The 20,595-nt window shown below is 36.9% G+C and overlaps 1 protein-coding gene across 16 annotated transcripts in view; it reads left to right on the top strand.

Moving 5' to 3' along the window:
- The window catches only part of MCTP1 (multiple C2 and transmembrane domain containing 1), a gene marked incomplete at both ends in the record, with an annotated part of 537,186 nt that overhangs the window by 307,293 nt on the left and 209,298 nt on the right, over nucleotides 1-20,595 (top strand). For 9 of the 16 annotated variants that reach the window (XM_082650521.1, XM_082650520.1, XM_082650519.1 and 6 more), the window contains 2 exons: nucleotides 8,173-8,343; nucleotides 11,062-11,192. The exons of 1 other annotated variant lie outside the window; for it this stretch is intronic. In XM_082650521.1, coding sequence (XP_082506647.1) covers nucleotides 8,173-8,343; nucleotides 11,062-11,192 — 302 coding nt within the window. Of the gene's footprint in view, nucleotides 1-3,240; nucleotides 3,319-8,172; nucleotides 8,344-11,061; nucleotides 11,193-20,595 lie in introns of all 16 variants that reach the window. 6 more of the 16 variants (XM_082650511.1, XM_082650514.1, XM_082650525.1 and 3 more) reach the window with 2 other exon arrangements.

The raw sequence follows: 20,595 nt of genomic DNA, 5'->3' as shown, positions 1-20,595 counted from the left end.
TTACATGAAGAGACTATGTGTGCTTTGTGAATTAAATAGAATGTGATTTGAAAGAAAAATTTAACAGGTTATTTTTAAGGATTAATACATGTGTCCAGGAGACAGTACCTGAGTTACACCGAGTGAAACTAAACCTGTTGAGAACTTGCTCAACGAATGTCAGTGCTACTTGCTGTATCTTAATTTTCTTGAGAGCAGAATAATGGAAAGAAAAGTGATAAAGGGATATTCTAATTTTTCCAAAAGCATGCCATTTATAATTTATCAAAACATGGTATCTTAGGATGCAAAACATTAAGCAGTGGTTATGGCAATTATCGTGTTTCTCATGAGAGTAATAAAAATGTGAAGCCAATTGGATTACTCTAAGTCAGAATTTCATTAAAGACTTTTAACTTCCCATTAAAGGATGGTAATTCAGTGCAGTTCTTTCAAATATTTAGTACATTTAAGTTCCTTCTCAGTTATCTCCATTGACTAGACATTTAGATTCTGATGACTGAGAGCTAATTGAACAATCCATCTTATGAGAGCATTGTAGTGAATTAAAGAGAGATTTTAATATTGTTTAAATGGAGAAGGATGGGCTATGCCAAGATACCTCATACAAAAAAGTGGAGAATGGATCGTAATATGAAATGGGTGAAAAGGAGTGCATAGAATAGAGAACAATCCAGAGTTATGAGAGAGCACTACCTTGTGGTAGGATCAGACAGAAGTATGGTTAAAGGAAGACCCTGCAGACCAAGGAGAAGAGATATTGCCTTTGTAAAACAAGAATGTGATCCTTTGCGGAAGTGTTTACATTCTGAACAACTCAACTGTATATGACATACACCCAAGAATAGTTCAGGTATTATTTCTATCAATAGGTGTGAAAGTAAGACCCTCTGGAAAAAAAAATTAACTTTTAATTTAAAGTCTCGAAAAATGTCTCTGTAAGTCAAACACAGGACTCATTATTTCTTTACCATACCATTGGTAGAAACCTATAGATTACTTCAGCAAACCAACAGGGTTACAAGTTATATGGTGCTTTTCTATTAGTATATATTTTGAGCAAATATAGTAAAAGCTTAAGATCATTTGTTTGGCCAGTTAAGTTTAGAGAGGGTAGTTAGAACATCTGAAGTAAACATAAATACCTTCCTGACAATGTAAATTGTATCAAGAAGCAGTAGAAATAGGAAAGAAGGTTTGAAGATAAAAACCTGGAGAATTTCTCTAAGTATTATAGTGCCAGTGAATCATCTTCTAAGAAAAAAAGGGATCGAAGCCTTATTATTAGATGAGACACTTCAAACTAGGCTGGACAAAGCACTGGGAGGGTTTTCTGTAAAGGCAATCCTGCTTTGAGCGGATGGATGGACTGTAGAACAAATCTACTTGTTGGACTTATCATCCAGGTGCAATTCACTGGAATAAACTCAGCAGGAAAAGGGAAAGATAGAACATGCCTGCGCCTGGGATTGAGCTAATAATTGCTCCACGCTCCAAGCTTTGCAGCACAAAACAGTCATTCCAGGCTGTCATTATCTCTTCTTTGTAGTGTCTGTGGATCATTTGATTAAATAAAAGCATGTGCACCTCTGTGCTGAAGATAGAGGAAAGGGCTGCCTCCACACACAGCCATTGTAAAGACACAAGCAATGTCTTTCACTCCAGTTTCATAGTGTCTAGGTCTCATTTAGAAGGATTAGGTTGTACACAGGTTAAAAAAAAAAAAAAAAAAAAAACAAGATAACAAAAGCCAAGGATTATTTGCACACAACAGGGAGAAAATTGGTATGACTGAATGTTCCTTTAGCCACCGTTAAGTCTAAACAGACTTTTTTGGTTTTGTTCTCTGTTTTAATCAGGATCTAGAATAATAGGAATTTATCATTAGTGATCCAGTTTTTAAGGAATGCAATTAGTAAACTTTATTAATGAGAACTGGAACATAGACATGTTCTTAATTTGTATGAAAGATTCTATAACTTCACCGCCTTTTTAATGAGACTACAGTTATAGAGTACAGTTAACTCTCATATGTTTTGCTTAACAATATATGCTAGAGTTACTACCACTCGAAAACTTTTTCTTCCTTTAAGCCCTTGATTAGCCTTTCTTAGTAACCTATACCCAGGGATATATTTCATCTAAACATAAGTCAGAGTATTTCAACAAATCCTGTACAAATTAAACGCATTTTTGGGGTTGAACTTCATAGGCTCTGTCCACAAATTGAGATGTAGTGGGGAAAATCGTCAGTTATCAGCAATTCCAGATTCAAATCTCAGACTTGCCAATCTCTAGCCATTTGGCGTTAAGTAGGGTATTTATCTTCTCTGTGCCTCAGTTTCTGTACCTTAAAAAACACTTGTCATGAGAAACACTGGATTATGAAAACTCCAGCACATAATACCTGCTCAATACATGTTTACTTCTTTGTGCGATCTAACCCATCTTTCAGACTGGCCTAATTCAGTCCTCCTTGTTGATATCAGTAAAGCTGATGATTCTCATCATAATTCTGTTGTTTGGAAACTTTGTCTAGCTGCTCTAGAAGTCATTTAATACAGACTTTTAGCTCCACCATGATAATTTCCTTCCATTGTTTCCTGTTCATCTGTATCTTTTTTATCCATCTCTTGCTGCTCTTGGTCTTAATAGTGAAGGGAACTTAGGCTTATTTTTTTAGTAGCAAAGGCAACAAAGATAAGTATTGTGTGGGGCAAAATTTCTCTGTTACTTTAGAAATATCTCTTTAAAAGTTACAGAAGATTCACATGTGGGATGCAGTTAACATGATTATAGTTATTGCCTGTCCAGGCAACATTTATTCTTCTGGAGGCTTACCACTTTTTTGACATTGGAAACAGTCTCCAGAAATTTTGGAGCAACAGACTTGAGAAAGTGATTCTTTCCATGATTTCTCTTGCTCTGTTTCTTTTCTCTGCTACACCTACTAATAAAACCCTGAAACCACTCAAACCGGATCCATCACCATACAATCTCTGCACTTTATTTTCTTGACCACTGCAGCATTATGTTACTAAAGAAGGAGCTGGAAACTATCGTGGCATTGGCATTTGTCTTCACTGTGTTAGGAGACATTTTCTGACAGTGACTTGAGAAGCAAATACATATTTTTTTCAAATAATATTTTTTAAAGAGTGATGCTAAACTGATTGACATGAGGTGTTGATAGTTGCCCAAAGATTTCCCATACGGCTCTGATCATTCATTTCCATCCAGACATGCGGCAGGACTGCTCTTCCTGTCCTGGGCTTCTGCAGAGCAGAGCTTCAGAATGCTCATTACCAAAATGCACAAGTAAATTCAACCAGTTTGTTTATGTTTTCTGAGCTTACATGAGCTGTGAACTCTCATGGATGACTTACTCTCCTGAAAACCATTCCGTATCCTAACATCTTTTATGTATATGAAAAGGGATTGAAGTCTTGAATTCGTTTGCAAGGGATAATGTGCATAAACTAATATTCTGTTTAAAATGCCAGCTCACTAATTCTAAAATCTTACTAAAGATACATGTCTGTGACTAATTACCTGAGACTTTGAAATTTGTATTATTACCTAATATCTTGATATTCTTTATTAAATCTGAACTTGGACGAATATTCCTTATGAGAGTGGATCTCAAACTTCAGTGTGCATGAGAACCACATGGGGCACATGTTGGAGAAACACGTGCAGCTCTGCCCACAAGAACTGAATCATATCCTGGAGGATCAGGCCTGGCGATTTCAACAAATTGCCCGTTAAAACTGGGGAATTACTGCTTTAAAAGTTCAAAGAGTACTTTTTCCTTTTTGGAGTTGGCTCTTTGCTTCGAAGCTGGGTTGCTTTTCCTTTTTATTCTTCCCTTCTTTTTTCTTTCCCTCCTATTTCAACAAGGACATAGTTGAAAACATTACCTTAGATGACTAAGTACCAGCTGTAATATGTTAATTTTATTGAGGGGTTTCTTGGATGTATTTAACACTCCTTGCCCTTTAGGTGCTCAATAAGTAATTTTTGGTTGACCGATTATCAATTATTCAGTTAATTATTTAGATACATCCTATTAGAAAAATCATTAACAAAGGAAATAATAAATTAAACCACATAATTTTTCAATGGCCTCCTATTTCTCTCTTTAAATGTTCCAAATATCCAGACCAATGTGCTTTTCTCATCAGTAAATTAGGAAGCAGAACTAAAGAGGGACTTTAATTAGCATATATAGTACCCATGCCAGAGAGTGGATGATGTCTACGATTATAGTAATTAATACTAGTTATTAGAACATAGGAGAAGACCAGTGTGCATGTACCTTAGAACTTTCAAAACAGGGGCGGGGGGTGGTGGTCTCACACTTGAGTGCGCATCAGACCCCTCCTCCCGGGAGGGCTGGTTAAACCAGAGCAGTGGGCCCTGCATCCAGAGCTGATGATTCCGTTGGTCTGGGATGGGGCTAAAGAATCTGAATTTCTAACAAGTTCCTGAGTGACACTGATGCCACTGCGCTGTGGACCATACTTGGAGAACTTTGCTATACAGAGGAAGGAAACTTTAACCAGAACAGCAAGTTACTCAGAAGCTATGTTGGGGAGCATTAACGCTAGTGCTTTTCAAAGTTTGTTTGTTTTAGTTGTGGAATTCTACTTGTTCCCCAATGAGTTCCCCAAAACTTTGATTTAAAAACTAAGTTTAGTATTAGCTATCTTAAGTGGACTAAATCTTCTCTGTTTGTGGAATATACTTTTTTTCCATTCAGACCCCCACCCCCCCCCCGACCACCCCCCTCACACAGAGCAGTGCTCTTGGTACATGGGGGCCTGGTGTACTGTCTGGAACCGTAGATAAGAAAACTGAGGCCCAGAGAGGGAGCAATGTGCCCAAGTCACATAGTCAGAAATTGCTAGAAAGATGCAAGTAAACATTTATGCTAAGCCCTTGTCTTTTCTCCTGTTGATAGCCTAAGTTTTTGGGGTTTTTTGGTTTTTTTTTTTTTTTGGTACGCGGGCCTCTCACTGCTGTGGCCTCTCCCGTTGCGGAGCACAGGCTCTGGACGCGCAGGCTCAGCGGCCATGTCTCATGGGCCCAGCCGCTCCGCGGCATGTGGGATCTTCCCAGACCGGGGCACGAACCCGTGTCCCCTGCATCGGCAGGCGGACTCTCAACCACTGCACCACCAGGGAAGCCCAATAGCCTAAGTTTTATATCTTCCCCCTTTACCTTATAATTTTATTTCAAGTTCCTGTTCTTCACACTCAAACTAAATATTTATCTGTTTCATGACTATGTAGCTGGTCAAATCACAGCTGAATTAAGAAGTCTCTTTTTAGAAGAGTACCATTTTAACAAAAATAAATTTTTAAAAAATCACTTTAAAAAATGATATTTGGTTAGTATGTTTTTAGAACCCAACCTTTGTTTTCCTTTTAGCCTTTTATACAGGTCACCTTAAATTCCACAATCACTAGCCCTGTTTTTGTTAAGAAATATTCTCCCCTCCTCCACCCCCCACCCCTTAGCTTCCCAAGTCGTTTTGGGAATGTTCTTCCAGGTTATAGAAAAGCATTTGGTCACAACTAGTGGCACTAGGTAAAGCCTCCATTAAGTTCATTCTGTTTCTGTGAAAGCATGAAGGATCCCATGGAAAGCATTCCTTCTCATCTTAAAAGTAAAATTCTTGTTCTCCTGTGAAAAATGGGAGGAGGAGAGAGCAAGTAAGGGTTTCAGACATGGTACCATTCAAGAACCTAACTCAGCATTGCTAACCGAAGTTGCTGTGTAACCTAGATTGTACCCAACTGTTATTTGATGAGTGCAGTGTATGACTTGTGCTGCTAGAGTGTGTAGGATATGTCATTAAGTATATCCATCTGCAAGCTGGAATGTTGTAAGTATGAATACATGTGCTCGTATGACAGAGAAGTGGAAGGTGATGCCATGTATTAGCCACATAGGAAAACATAGACCGAATGTCATTTCAAATATAAGCAACTCACCTAACTGAAGAGTACCCTCTAGCAACATTGTACTTAACTCATGACTACTTTGAAACCTCGGGGAGAGTCTCTGCCCTAAAGACCAATATTGGAAGAAGCTCGGAATAAAGGTCAGAAATACTGGATTCTGGTCCCATATCCACCATTTATTAGCCCAGCCACTTGGAGCCTCAAATTCCTCATCGGTAAAATGGAAATAGCAGGACTTGCCTTCCTACTTCATAGGGTTTTAGTGGAAACCAAATTATGTAATGTATATATAGGCACTTTCAAAGTCTAAAGCTCTATATAAATGGGTAGTTTTTAACTCCTTAGTCTTTGCTAAGATAATTATTTCTTCTTACTTGCCAAAAATTTGTTTTCCTTCTTTGCCACTCATACCCCTTAACAAAAGTTTCAGATGCATAGTTGAGAACCTGATTCTCTAGAGTCTGCTGTTGGAGTCTCAAGAGCAGCAGTAGTCAGATAGATAGATAGGCACTGAAATCGATTGCTGCATTATATAAAATAAGTAGCATGAAATCTTAGAACCAAAAAAAAAAACTTGAAAATTATTTGGTGCCATGAATTCTAAACAATTATTTTAATCTGAGAAATCCTTGGTTCAAACAAAATCAATGTGGAAACCCAATGTATTGATATAAAACAGATGGGAGCAGAGGGGCTTCACTGAAGTGGGGTATGGAGTCCTGTGGAAGTTACAGGTGCTGCATGTAACCTTGGCTTCTCTTCAGAACACAGGTGACACTGCTCTTGGGCTCACAGAGGTGAGGGATGTGTAGACAAAGTCCTGTATTGATATTAATAAGGCAGAGCCACCAAGAAGTGGTGTTTAAAATTTGCTGATCACCAAGGCAGGGAAATACGCAATGTGATTTAGAAAGATTTCCATGGACATGTTCAAATATTAAAAGTATTATCTTTCAAAGAATATAGTTTTCATTTTCCTAATAAGCATCCTGAAATGCATGACTTTTGATGATAAATAAAAAATGGCTATGCCGTTATGATGGTGTGGGGAAAAAGTAAGAATTCAAAGTGGGAGGGGGAGTTATACAAAATAAACTATCACTTTAGTGTGGAAGGAATTAGGCCAAAAGTAGAGCTAATCCATAATTTAGAAGTGGAGTACTCTGAGGTTGAGAGAAACATTGAATTTCTTCACGAAATCACTATAAGTGAAGAAAACGTGCTTGACAACATAAAAAAAAAAACAGCAATTTTTATAATACTCCTTGGTTCTGGATCCAGATTGAAAAGATCTTTAACATTTTAGCTACTTTCTCTGACTTGTTTTATATGCTATTTAGTTCAAGAGATTATATGGCATTTTTAGACTTGCTGATTTTTAAAAATTCTGAGTTTGTTCAATGGCTTAAGTACTGTGACTTAGAATTGAGCAATTAAAAGTTATTAAAGAAAATGTTCAAATACTAGAGAACTAAATCCAGAAACATACCTGCCAATATAAATCACATATGTAATTTTTAAAATTTGTGATGCAAGTTTCAGGCATAAGCAAGCTATCTCGGGAGGGCATATTGACTTTTCTCTGTTCTGTGGTACCTTAAGTAGTTTTTTAGAGAGCTGAAACTCAGTTATCTCTTATTGTGGCAATAAAGAAGTTTTAAAATTGTCTGAACAGAACTTAAAACTAATCTTAGAACTAAAAACCGCCTGTAAAATCCACTTGTAACACGAAAAAAATTTTTCAAAAACTGTTACTGACAAATGCTAGATGTGTTTATTATGATTTTTGATAATAAAAACTTTGAAGCAGCAAAAAAACTGTTACTAATTAAAAATTACATATCACAGTGTGGATGAGGCCTTTTACATTTATATTTATTTATACATATTTAGACAGGCATATTTGACACATATGCAAATATTCTGTGATATTCTTAAAATATCTACATGTAATTTTAAGAGTTGAAGTAGACTGTATTTTGAGCACACACCTCTCTTACACAACAACCTTAAATTTATGAGATAATTTCATATTTATCAATAATTATATAATAACTAATAATCTATTAATTGTTTTTATTTTAAAAAATTGTAACTGCATATTTTTTATTTTTGAAAAACTATAACAGATGAAAGAGTAACGCCAAATGTGGTATTTTGGTTTAAAACACAGTAATCTAATTCTTTTTTCCTTTGCCACAAGTTTCAGACCCAAAGTTTACGTCTGTCAGACGTACACAGAAAACCACATCTTTGGAGAGGTATAGTCAGCATCACATTGATTGAGGGGCGAGACCTCAAGGCGATGGATTCAAATGGGTTGAGTGACCCCTATGTGAAGTTCCGGCTTGGACATCAGAAGTACAAGAGCAAGGTGACCTATCTCTTTTGTGTTTCCATCAGTGCTTGGAAGGCAGTGGTTGGTTAATAGCCATGCTCTGAGACGTGAAAACACTAGACACTTTTTTAATGCTTTACAGAACTACTTTTCAACATCATGTCAGGCAACAGTGCTAACAATTGTATTGCATTTCTTACTTTATGTACTATGTGACCTTTGATAAACTATTTCTCTATGTCTCAGTTTCTTCACCTATCACATGGAATAATACTAGGAATAATTTAATTAATTAATTAATACTAGGAATAATACTAATCTCTTTAAAAAAAAAAAAAAGCCGGAGCAAACCTAAGTCAGTGCTCAAAGAATGTTGACTACTATTACTACTGCATCTAGTACTAGTACAAGTACTACAAATAGCACTATTTGACATGTATGAAAAATCTTTGTGCATTACTCTGAACCATTTTTTCAAACTGAGTTGCACCAATGCAGATTGCAAGGTTTTAAAAATGTACTTAGAAAACAGAGGGCCAAGGTCCTGCTGCCACTACAGCAGTGTGCCATGGCACAAGTTACTTTGCCTCTCCATACCCCCATTTCCCCATCTGTGAGAATGAGAATTAAAATAATGCCTGCCTAATAAAGTTACTGAGAAGATTGAATACTATGTGTCATTCATGTAAAGGGCTTAGAATATTGCTTTGCCCATAATAAATACTCAGTAAACGGTAGTAGCGGAAGGAAGAGGAAAAGTAGCAGCAGTAGTAAGTATATTATGTAATAACACTTGTATTATTAGTAATAACGTATTATATTAAATATTCATATCACTACCATACTATTAACAGAAATAATAATAATTAGTAAAGGTCATAGTAGTCATGGTTATATAGTGATAGTTACATTTATCTGTGTTGCATCCAAATACAGCCTCTTTTTTTTTTTTTTTTTTTTTTTTTTTTTTTGCGGTACGCGGGCCTCTCACTGTTGTGGCCTCTCCCGTTGCGGAGCACAGGCTCCGGACGCGCAGGCCCAGTGGCCATGGCTCACGGGCCCAGCCGCTCCGTGGCATGTGGGATCCTCCTGGACCGGGGCACGAACCTGTGTTCCCTACATCGGCAGGCGGACTCTCAACCACTGTGCCACCAGGGAAGCCCAAATACAGCCTCTTTAATGGTCAGCTTCTATAGCTGGTATTCATTGACAGCTTGGGACAACTGATTACACCCATCTTGTATTAGAAATATCACAGAGGTGATTTCTTAGCAGGCTGATTGGTTACCTTCTTAAGTGCCCACATCGAAGGGGAAGGCATCACTTCTGACCTATAGGAAATCATATAGGGAAGAGAATCCTACAGAAGAAAACTGAAAGCTTAAGTTCTTTTTTGGCCAAATAAGTAAGACGGACCACTCTCCAAAATACTGAAGGAGTTCATCTGAACCCAATTATGAGACATTTGAATTGTCATACCATCCATCCAGTGCTGTCTTTTTTTTTTCTGCCATGGGTTTAATAATAACATTTTAAAGAAACTACTGATCCCAAAAATAGGTACCTGTGACCATTTCTATCTTGTCTTTTATCAATTAACATTATTTCCCTGTTCTGGTAGGCTTAAAACATTACTTATTTTTATAGTTCTGCTCTTTAGGTATGAAATATGAAACCCAGCTATGGACATGTGTCTCTCTTTGCTCTTTCTTTCCATGATCTATTGCTGATTAATTTCAGATTATGAACTTTAAAAATTGTGATTCATTTGCGTTACCTTTGCACATAACATACTTCATTGCTTTCAAAGTCTTTACATCTGAAGATCTGTCTCTCATACATTAAAAAGAGAAAAGGCCGCTACAGGCCCTCCTGCTAAAAAGAAAGAGTAGGGAAACAAATATGAATGTGGTCTAACTCAATGGTGATGGAATTTTAAAACACATCAGTATGAGTCACTTGATTCATTGATTCAGGTGTCTTATCTGAATACTTGAAGTTACAAAATTGCACGTCAGATAAGATATCTTTCTTATATATGCAACACACACATATTCATATTAATTCACAAACATTAATTCACAAACATTTTTGGCATAGTGCTTTGGGGAAAGAGATCTGAAGCTCTAATAAAAGACTTGAGTTAGCGTCTAGCTACTAAATCCTAGTTACTGTAGGTGGGTCACTTAAACCTCAGGTCTCAGTTTCTCCATGTATAAAATTGGGATGATACATCAGTGCTATAATTTTAAGGTAAAAGTTTGCCTGACCACCCCGAAATTACTTTTTTTTCCTCTTTCTCCCACAGAACTTCATTGTCCATTTTCTTCATTATTCAGCTCGCAATTCTTATGTGTGTGGGAAGTGAGGGAAAAAAACTCTGGGAATCCTCATCTTCCTTTATTATAAGATGACAGACTACGAGTTATATCTGTGTATTAATTGGTTATGTAAAATAAATGCTAGTATCTGAGTGAGCTATTCCACTTACAGACTCTTTGCCTTTTCTATGTAGCTCATATCTGTTATCTGTTACTCAAAATAATGAGAGGGTGCCTGTTGGTTTTCAGGACACATTCTTTTGGGTTCTCTCATACAACATGTAGTAAAGATGCTGAGATCTAATGACTTATTTCCGTCATTTCTAGAAGCTCACATGCTTTTCTAGATAGTACATAAAGTTTGATTTATATCTCAAGTTAAATTTTTTAAGACTGATATTGAGGAGATATTAATGACTTTTTGGTTTTCCAGATTATGCCAAAAACTTTGAATCCTCAGTGGAGAGAACAATTTGATTTTCATCTCTATGAAGAAAGAGGCGGAATCATTGATATCACTGCATGGGACAGAGACGCTGGGAAAAGGGATGACTTTATTGGCAGGTTTGTGCAATTTGGTATTTTTGGATCACCCTAGACAGGATGAGCTTTGTTGTAAGTCTGGTATTATAATTGATCTTTACTGTTTTGAAGCAAGGGATCTTATCATGGTAAGGCAATGCTTGGGTGAACTGAAAAATAGATTTGAAGACTGACCAGTAGGTGGCAGTTTTGACCACTTGATGGACAGGCTATCCATCTGAATTTGATATCCAGAAATTTTCTCCAGATGTCAGTAACATTGTGCATAAAAGTTACGGGAGTTGAGAAAGAGGAATCTCATTTGATATAAGATACTTAAAAGGAACAAAGAACATATTCAAAGTCTGCAAAGTGATCTGAGATAATATTACTTTTCATAAAGCATATTGTGACCGCAAAATGCATTGTTTCATACAACTCCCTGCAAGGTAGAGAATCTTGATAATCTCCTAGGAGTTCATAAATCTCCCAGGAGTTCAAGTTTCAGCGAAGGAAGTGTGTAAGTGAGGCAGATCCAGGTTAATCTGATAATGTGGTGAAGAAAAGAGTATTCTGAAGCTTACATGACATCTCTGCACAGAGACAAGGTTATTTTGAATGATTGCTTGAATTATATGAATTGTTTTCTAACTTTAAAGCCTATTTTAATATTTTCAATAGTTACATATGTGTCTTTATAGCAAAACACATTGAAACCTGCCAATACTGAAATAAAGCATGGTGTACAGAAGAATTTGTTAGTTTAGAAAATTCTTTCTTCATCATAGTTGACATGATTTCCAAGTCTCTAAACATACAGCCTGAAGAAATGCATACATACTAATAATAATAAAGGGAATTTTACACTAAAAAAGCAAAAATAGGAATCCAACCCAATATATTTGTCTCTTTGGCTTTTGTTATTCTAAGAAATATGTTTTAAACAATGGTTTTCTTCATAGTATTATAAAGTGAGGGGTCACAGATCAGCTTCAGTTAACCTTTAATATTTTACTTATAAAATGAAATGAGAAAAACACCACTGCAAGCTAATGCTGTATTACATTTCAATCCTTTTTAGAGGACAAGCTTTCACTGCATATTTTTTCCCTCTAGTAAAATACTATTTTCAGTGTTTTCTTAAAGTTCTACCTTGCTCTCTTTGGGATATACCACCGGCTTAAGTATCAGTATAGATCTGTTAATACATTGAATACATTTTAGTATATATATATGTCTGTTTCCATCTTCTGCTTAAGTATCAGTATAGATCTGTTAATACATTGAATACATTTTAGTATATATATATGTCTGTTTCCATCTTCCTCAATAAGCTATGAGCACTTTCAAGTAGATGCTGTCTAGATATTCCTTGAATAATTAATTCATTTTCATAATTTATAGCAACATTAGCTCTATTTGGTGACCACAAAGAAATCAGAATGGCTGTCATATGTAACTTGCTACCTCAATCTCATTACTTTGTATTCAAACTTGCTTATCATAGTAAAATAACGAAGTGATTGATGAAATGTACTGGCTCCTTGTACTTCTGGGTCCACATTACATGAAGTCCTTCTTATCCTTTTTTCCATTTTTTTCCCATAATGACAGATACCCTTTTACGTATTTTTCTTTCTTTGAAAAGCATCTCCAAATTTGGAAATTATGAAAATTTCTCAGCCCATTTTGTACTGGCCTTTCCCTTTTCCTCACTTGATAATATTACAGATTCTTCAAGGGCATGCCTAATTATTTTAATAAATGTTTGGCAGAGAGGTGGACTTGTTTATCTCACTTCATCTCGTTTCTATGGGTTTGTCCATATTTGGTGAACTTTGAGAGAACAGTGATAAATGGCTGGTGTGAAGATCATAGTGATTGCTCTAGACAACTAGGGGAGCTGAGAAGGTTTATGAAGTTTGGAAAAAGAGAAGAAATCCATTTTTGGAGCTTCTGGGTTGGTGAAGATGTGCAGGTGCTGGGGGAGTGCTGTGCCCTGAGAGGGCATGGAAGCTCCACACCCGTTACACATACCTTACCCTGTGCATTTCTTCCATCCAGCCATTCCTGAGTTATATCCTTTCATAATAAACTAGTAATCTAGTTGGAAGTGTATCCTCCCTTCTTATTTTTTTAGCTGTTAGAGGTGTTTACCACCTGCATATAGTTTCTGGCTTGGGCTTTGCCTGAGTTGTTGGATGAGTTCTTTATGCCCGTGGCTATTACACAGGAGAACCTTGCAAGCAGGATCAAGAAACCCTGGGCTCCAGCACCCTCATTGCTTTGATGGGCAAATCTGTGTGCTCTGCTTCCCAGTATCTTGGTTGGATTAAAACTGGCTTGGATGGTGAGTCCAAATAGTACCATTGAAGAATTATAGGGATTTCTAAACCTCTCATTTATTTTGAATGACTTACATTTATTTCGAGTTACTTTTTTTTCTAAATATAATAAAAACTTATCTGGCATCAGCCTCACTAAAAAACATTCACTTTTGATCATATGCCAAATATAATTGCCTAAGAAAGCAATTTGAGCCAAGAAGTTTTGGAGTAAACAAGAGCACAGGTAGACAAGAAGACTCCTAGGACAGCTTTTGAGTATCAGTTTAAACCGTTTTACACAGTAAAGGGATTTATTGTTGAATTTTGAGATAAGCAAAGTGGACAATACAAAATTGTTGTACACTTTGCTAATTTAACAAAGATGCCTGTTTCAGAAAAAAGGAAATGACCCTGGCAAATATCATCACTTCCAAGCTACTTGATGGCCAGATAGCAGCAGATACTCTTGGTATCTGACTTTATACTTACTAAATTGTACTTTACACACATCCTGCCACTGAAGAACAATATATTATTAGATCTAAGTGGTGGGCAAGAGTGTTGCATGTGTTTATGTCAAGGTTGTGTGGTAACAGTGGAAATAATGCAGATTATAATAGAATCCCTTGGTCCTAGCATAGTTTAGAAGAGAATAGTTACCTTCTAATTAAATTTGAGTTCTAAGATTAAAGTAACAGGAGTAAAACTGTCATCAGGGTCTTCTGTATTCTTTTCTTTTTTTTCCAATTTTTGAATTTTATTTTATTTACTTTTTTATACAGCAGGTTCTTATTAGTCATCAATTTTATACACATCAGTGTATACATGTCAATCCCAATCGCCCAATTCATCACACCACCATCCCCACCGCCACCACCGCTTTCCCCCCTTGGTGTCCATACGTTTGTTCTCTACATCTGTGTCTCTATTTCTGCCCTGCAAACTGGTTCATCTGTACCATTTTTCTAGGTTCCATATATATGCGTTAATATGTCATACTTGTTTTTCTCTTTCTGACTTACTTCACTCTGTATGACAGCCTCCAGATCCATCCACGTCTCTACAAATGACCCAATTTTGTTCCTTTTTATGGCTGAGTAATATTCCATTGTATATATGTACCACATCTTCTTTTTTTTTTTTTAACAACTTTATTGGGGTCTAATTGCTTTACAATGGTGTGTTAGTTTCTGCTTTATAACAAAGTGAATCAGTTATACATATACACACGTTCCCACATCTCTTCCCTCTTGCGTCTCCCTCCCTCCCACCCTCCCCATCCCACCCCTCCAGGCGGTCACAAAGCACCGAGCCAATACCCCTGTGCCATGCGGCTGCTTCCCACTAGCTATCTACCTTACGTTTGTTAGTGTATATATGTCCATGCCTCCCTCTCGCCCTGTCACAGCTCACCCTTCCCCCTCCCCATATCCTCAAGTCCGTTCTCCAGTAGGTCTGTGTCTTTATTCCTGTCTTACCCCTAGGTTCTTCATGACATTTTTTTTCCCTTAAATTCCATATATATGTGTCAGCATACGGTATTTGTCTTTCTCTTTCTGACTTACTTCACTCTGTATGACAGACTCTAGGTCTATCCACCTCATTACAAATAGCACATAAACAGAAAGATAGATCAATGGAACAGGATAGAAAGCCCAGAGATAAACCCACGCACATATGGACACCTTATCTTTGATAAAGGTGGCAAGAATGTACAGTGGAGAAAGGACAGCCTCTTCAATAAGTGGTGCTGGGACAACTGGACAGGTACATGTAAAAGTATGAGATTAGATCACTCCCTAACACCATACACAAAAATAAGCTCAGAATGGATTAAAGACCTAAATGTAAGGCCAGAAACTATCAAACTCTTAGAGGAAAACATAGGCAGAACACTCTATGACATAAATCACAGCAAGATCCTTTTTGACCCACCTCCTAGAGAAATGGAAATAAAAATAAAAATAAACAAATGGGACCCAATGAAACTTCAAAGCTTTTGCACAGCAAAGGAAACCATAAACAAGACCACATCTTCTTTATCCATTCATCTGTCGATGGGCATTTAGGTTGCTTCCATGTCCTGGCTATTGTAAATAGAACTGCAATGAACACTGTGGTACATGACTGTTTCTGAATCCTTTTGCAAGCTGTTGCAACATTCTCTGTCTGTATTATATTTTTTTAATTAATTAATTTTATTGAAACATACTTTACATGTAACATGTAAATTTAAGGTGTACAATGTATTGATTTAATAGATTTATATATTGTAACATGATCGCCATCATAGCTATAGTTAACACCTCTATCATGTCACATAATTATCTTTTTGTGGGTGTGTGGTGGGAATAATTAAGATATGCCTCAATTCACTTAGAAATTAGAGACTTCTGGGAGTTGATTGGTGGATGGTGAATAAATTTAAAGTTGATTATGGAGGGTAATACTCTCCCATCAATGTCTAATAATGGTTTTTAAGGATCCTGTCTGAATTAGTCCCAAATTTGGAACACGTGAATGGATTAGATTATCTACACACACTAGTGTACTGTGTTATAGTTTTTTTATTAATCACTTTATTTTCCAGTTTGGGTCACATATAATGATTTTTTTTTCTTTTTCCTTTTTTTTTTTAACGTCTTTATAGGAGTATAATTGCTTTACAATGGTGTGTTAATTTCTGCTTTATAATAAAGTGAATCAGCTGTATGTATACATATATCCCCATATCTCCTCCCACTTGCTTCTCCCTCCCACCCTGTCTATCCCACCCCTCGAGGTGGTCACAAAGCACTGAGCTGATCTCCCTGTGTGTGGCTGCTTCCCACGAGCTATCCATTTCACATTTGGTAGTGTATATATGTCCATGCCACTCTCTCACTTCGTGTGAGCTTACCCTTCCCCCTCTCCGGGTCCTCAAGTGCATTCTCTACGTCTGAGTCTTTATTCCTATCCTGCCCCTAGGTTCATTAGAACCTTTTTTTTTATTATTATTCCATATATATATGTTAGCATACAGTATTTGTTTTACTCTTTCTGACTTAATTCACTCTGTATGAGTCTCTAGATCCATCCACCTCACTACAAAAAATTCAATTTCCTTTCTTTTAACGGCTGAGTAATATTCTATTGTATATATGTGCCACATCTTCTTTATCCATTCATCTGTCCATGGACACTGCGGTTGCTTCCATGTCCTGGATATTGTAAATAGAGCTGCAGTGAACATTGTGGTACATGACTCTTTGAATTATGGTTTTCTCAGGTTATGTGCCCAGTAGTGGGATTGCTGGGTCATATGGTAGTTCTATTTGTAGTTTTTTAAGGAACCTCCATACTGTTCTCCATAGTGGATGTATCAATTTACATTCCCACCAACAGTGCAAGAGGGTTGCCTTTTCTCCACACCCTCTCCAGCATTTATTGTTTCTAGATTTTTTGATGATGGCCATTCTGACTGGTGTGAGGTGATACCTCATTGTAGTTTTGATTTTCATGTCTCTAATGATTAGTGATGTTGAGCACTCTTTCATGTGTTTGTTGGCAGTCTGTATACTTTCTTTGGAGAAATGTCTATTTAGATCTTCTGCCCGTTTTTGGATTGGGTTGTTTGATTTTTTGATATTGAGCTGCATGAGCTGCTTGTAAATTTTGGAGATTAATCCTTTGTCAGTTGCTTCATTTGCAAATATTTTCTCCCATTCTGAGGGTTGTCTTTTGGTCTTGTTTATGGTTTCCTTTGCTGTGTAAAAGCTTTTAAGTTTCATTAGGTCCCATTTGTTTATTTTTGTTTTTATTTCCATTTCTCTAGGAGGTGGGTCAAAAAGGATCTTGCTGTGATTTATGTCATAGAGTGTTCTGCCTATGTTTTCCTCTAAGGGTTTTATAGTCTCTGGCCTTACACTTAGGTCTTTAATCCATTTTATTTTTGTGTGTTGTGTTAGGAAGTGTTCCAATTACATTCTTTTACATGTAGCTGTCCAGTTTTCCCAGCACCACTTATTGAAGTGGCTGTCTTTTCTCCATTTTATATTCTTGCCTCCTTTATCAAAAATAAGGTGACCATATGTGCGTGGGTTTATCTCTGGGCTTTCTATCCTGTTCCATTGATCTATATTTCTGTTTTTGTGCCAGAACCATACTGTCTTGATTACTGTAGCTTTGTAGTAGAGTCTGAAGTCAGGGAACCTGATTCCTCCACCACCGGTTTTCTTTCTCAAGATTGCTTTGGCTATTCAGGGTTTTTCGTGTTTCCATACAAATTGTGAAATTTTTTTGTTCTCATTCTGTGAAAAATGCAATTGGTAGTTTCATAGGGATTGCACTGAATCTGTAGATTGCTTTGGGTAGTATAGTCATTTTCATAATGTTGATTCTTCCGATCCAAGAACATGATATATCTCTCTATCTGTTTGTATCATCTTTAATTTCTTTCATCAGTGTCTTATAGTTTTCTGACTACAGGTCTTTTGTCTCCTTAGGTAGGTTTATTCCTAGGTATTTTATTCTTTTTGTTGCAGTGGTAAATGGGAGTGTTTTCTTAATTTCTCTTTCAGATTTTTCATCATTAGTGTATAGGAATGACAGAGATTTCTGGGCATTAATTTTGTATCCTGCTACTCTGCCAAATTCATTGATTAGCTCTAGTAGTTTTCTGGTAGAGTCTTTAAGGATTCACTATGTATGGTATCATGTCATCTGCAAACAGTGACTGCTTTACTTCTTGTTTTCTGATTTGGATTCCTTTATTTCTTTTTCTTCTCTGATTGCTGTGGCTAAAACTTCCAAAACTATGTTGAATAATGGTGGTGAGAGGGGACAACCTTGTCTTATTCCTGATCTTAGAGGAAATGGTTTCAGTTTTTTACCATTGAGAACAATGTTGGCTGTGGGTTTGTCATATATGGTCTTTATTATGTTGAAGTAAGTTACCTTTATGCCTACTTTCTGGAGGGTTTTTATCATAAATGGGTGTTGAATTTTGTCGAAAGCTTTTTCTGCGTCTATTGAGATGATCATATAGTTTTTCTTCTTCAATTTGTTTATATAGTTTATCACATTGATTGATTTGCGTATATTGAAGAACACTTGCATTCTTGGGATAAACCCCACTTGATCATGGTGTATGATCATTTTAACGTGCTGTTGCATTCTGTTTGCTAGTATGTTGTTGAGGATTTTTGCATCTATGTTCATCAGTGATATTAGCCTGTAGTTTTCTTTCTTTGTGACATCCTTGTCTGGTTTTGGTATCAGGGTGATGGTGGCCTTGTAGAATGAGTTTGGGAGTGTTCCTCCCTCTGCTATATTTTGGAAGAATTTGAGAAAGATAGGTGTTAGCTCTTCTCTAAATGTTTGATAGAATTCGCATGTGAAGCCATCTGGTCCTGGGCTTTGGTTTGTTGGAAGATTTTTTTTTTTTTAACATCTTTATTGGGGTACAATTGCTTTACAATGGTGTGTTAGTTTCTGCTTTATAACAAAGTGAATCAGTTATACATATACATATGTTCCCATATCTCTTCCCTCTTGCATCTCCCTCCCTCCCACCCTCCCTATCCCACCCCTCCAGGCTGTCACAAAGCACCGAGCCAATATCCCTGTGCCATGCGGCTGCTTCCCACTAGCTATCTACCTTACTACGTTTGTTAGTGTGTATATGTCCATGACTCTCTCTCGCCCTGTCACAGCTCACCCTTCCCCCTCCCCATAACCTCAAGTCCGTTCTCTAGGAGGTCTGCGTCTTTATTCCTGCCTTACCCCTAGGTTCTTCATGACATTTTTTTTCTTAAATTCCATATATATGTGTTAGCATACGGTATTTGTCTTTTTCTTTCTGACTTACTTCACTCTGTATGACAGACTCTAGGTCTATCCACCTCATTACAAATAGCTCAATTTCGTTTCTTTTTATGGCTGAGTAATATTCCATTGTATATATGTGCCACATCTTCTTTATCCATTCATCCGATGATGGGCACCTAGGCTGTTTCCATCTCCAGGCTATTGTAAATAGAGCTGCAATGAACATTTTGGTACATGACTCTTTTTGAATTTCGGTTTTCTCAGGGTATATGCCCAGTAGTGGGATTGCTGGGTCATATGGTAGTTCTATTTCTAGTTTTTTAAGGAACCTCCATACTGTTCTCCATAGTGGCTGAAACAATTCACATTCCCACCAGCAGTGCAAGAGTGTTCCCTTTTCTCCACACCCTCTCCAGCATTTATTGTTTCTAGATTTTTTGATGATGGCCATTCTGACTGGTGTGAGATGATATCTCATTGTAGTTTTGATTTGCATTTCTCTAATGATTAATGATGTTGAGCATCCTTTCATGTGTTTGTTGGCAGTCTGTATATCTTCTTTGGAGAAATGTCTATTTAGGTCTTCTGCCCATTTTTGGATTGGGTTGTTTGTTTTCTTGTTATTGAGCTGTATGAGCTGCTTGTAAATTTTGGAGATTAATCCTTTGTCAGTTGCTTCATTTGCAAATATTTTCTCCCATTCTGAGGGTTGTCTTTTGGTCTTGTTTATCGTTTCCTTTGCTGTGCAAATCTTTTAAGTTTCATTAGGTCCCATTTGTTTATTTTTTTTATTTCCATTACTCTAGGAGGTGGATCAGAAAGGATCTTGCTGTGATTTATGTCATAGAGTGTTCTGCCTATGTTTTCCTCTAAGAGTTTGATAGTTTCTAGCCTTACATTTAGGTCTTTAATCCATTTTGAGCTTATTTTTGTGTATGGTGTTAGGGAGTGATCTAATCTCATACTTTTACATGTACCTGTCCAGTTTTCCCAGCACCACTTATTGAAGAGGCTGTCCTTTCTCCACTGTACATTACTGCCACCTTTATCAAAGATAAGGTGTCCATATGTGCATGGGTTTATCTCTGGGCTTTCTATCCTGTTCCATTGATCTATCTTTCTGTTTTTGTGCCAGTACCATACCGTCTTGATAACTGTAGCTTTGTAGTATAGTCTGAAGTCAGGGAGCCTGATTCCTCCAGTTCCTTCTTTCGTTCTCAAGATTGCTTTGGCTATTTGGGGTCTTTTGTGTTTCCATACAAATTGCAAAATTTTTTGTTCTAGTTCTGTGAAAAATGCCAGTGGTAGTT

Source organism: Grampus griseus, assembly GCF_964374135.1.
Source record: "Grampus griseus genome assembly, chromosome: 3".
In the NCBI taxonomy this organism is placed as follows: Eukaryota; Metazoa; Chordata; class Mammalia; order Artiodactyla; family Delphinidae; genus Grampus; species Grampus griseus.
This window is presented reverse-complemented; position numbering and strand designations above follow the sequence as displayed.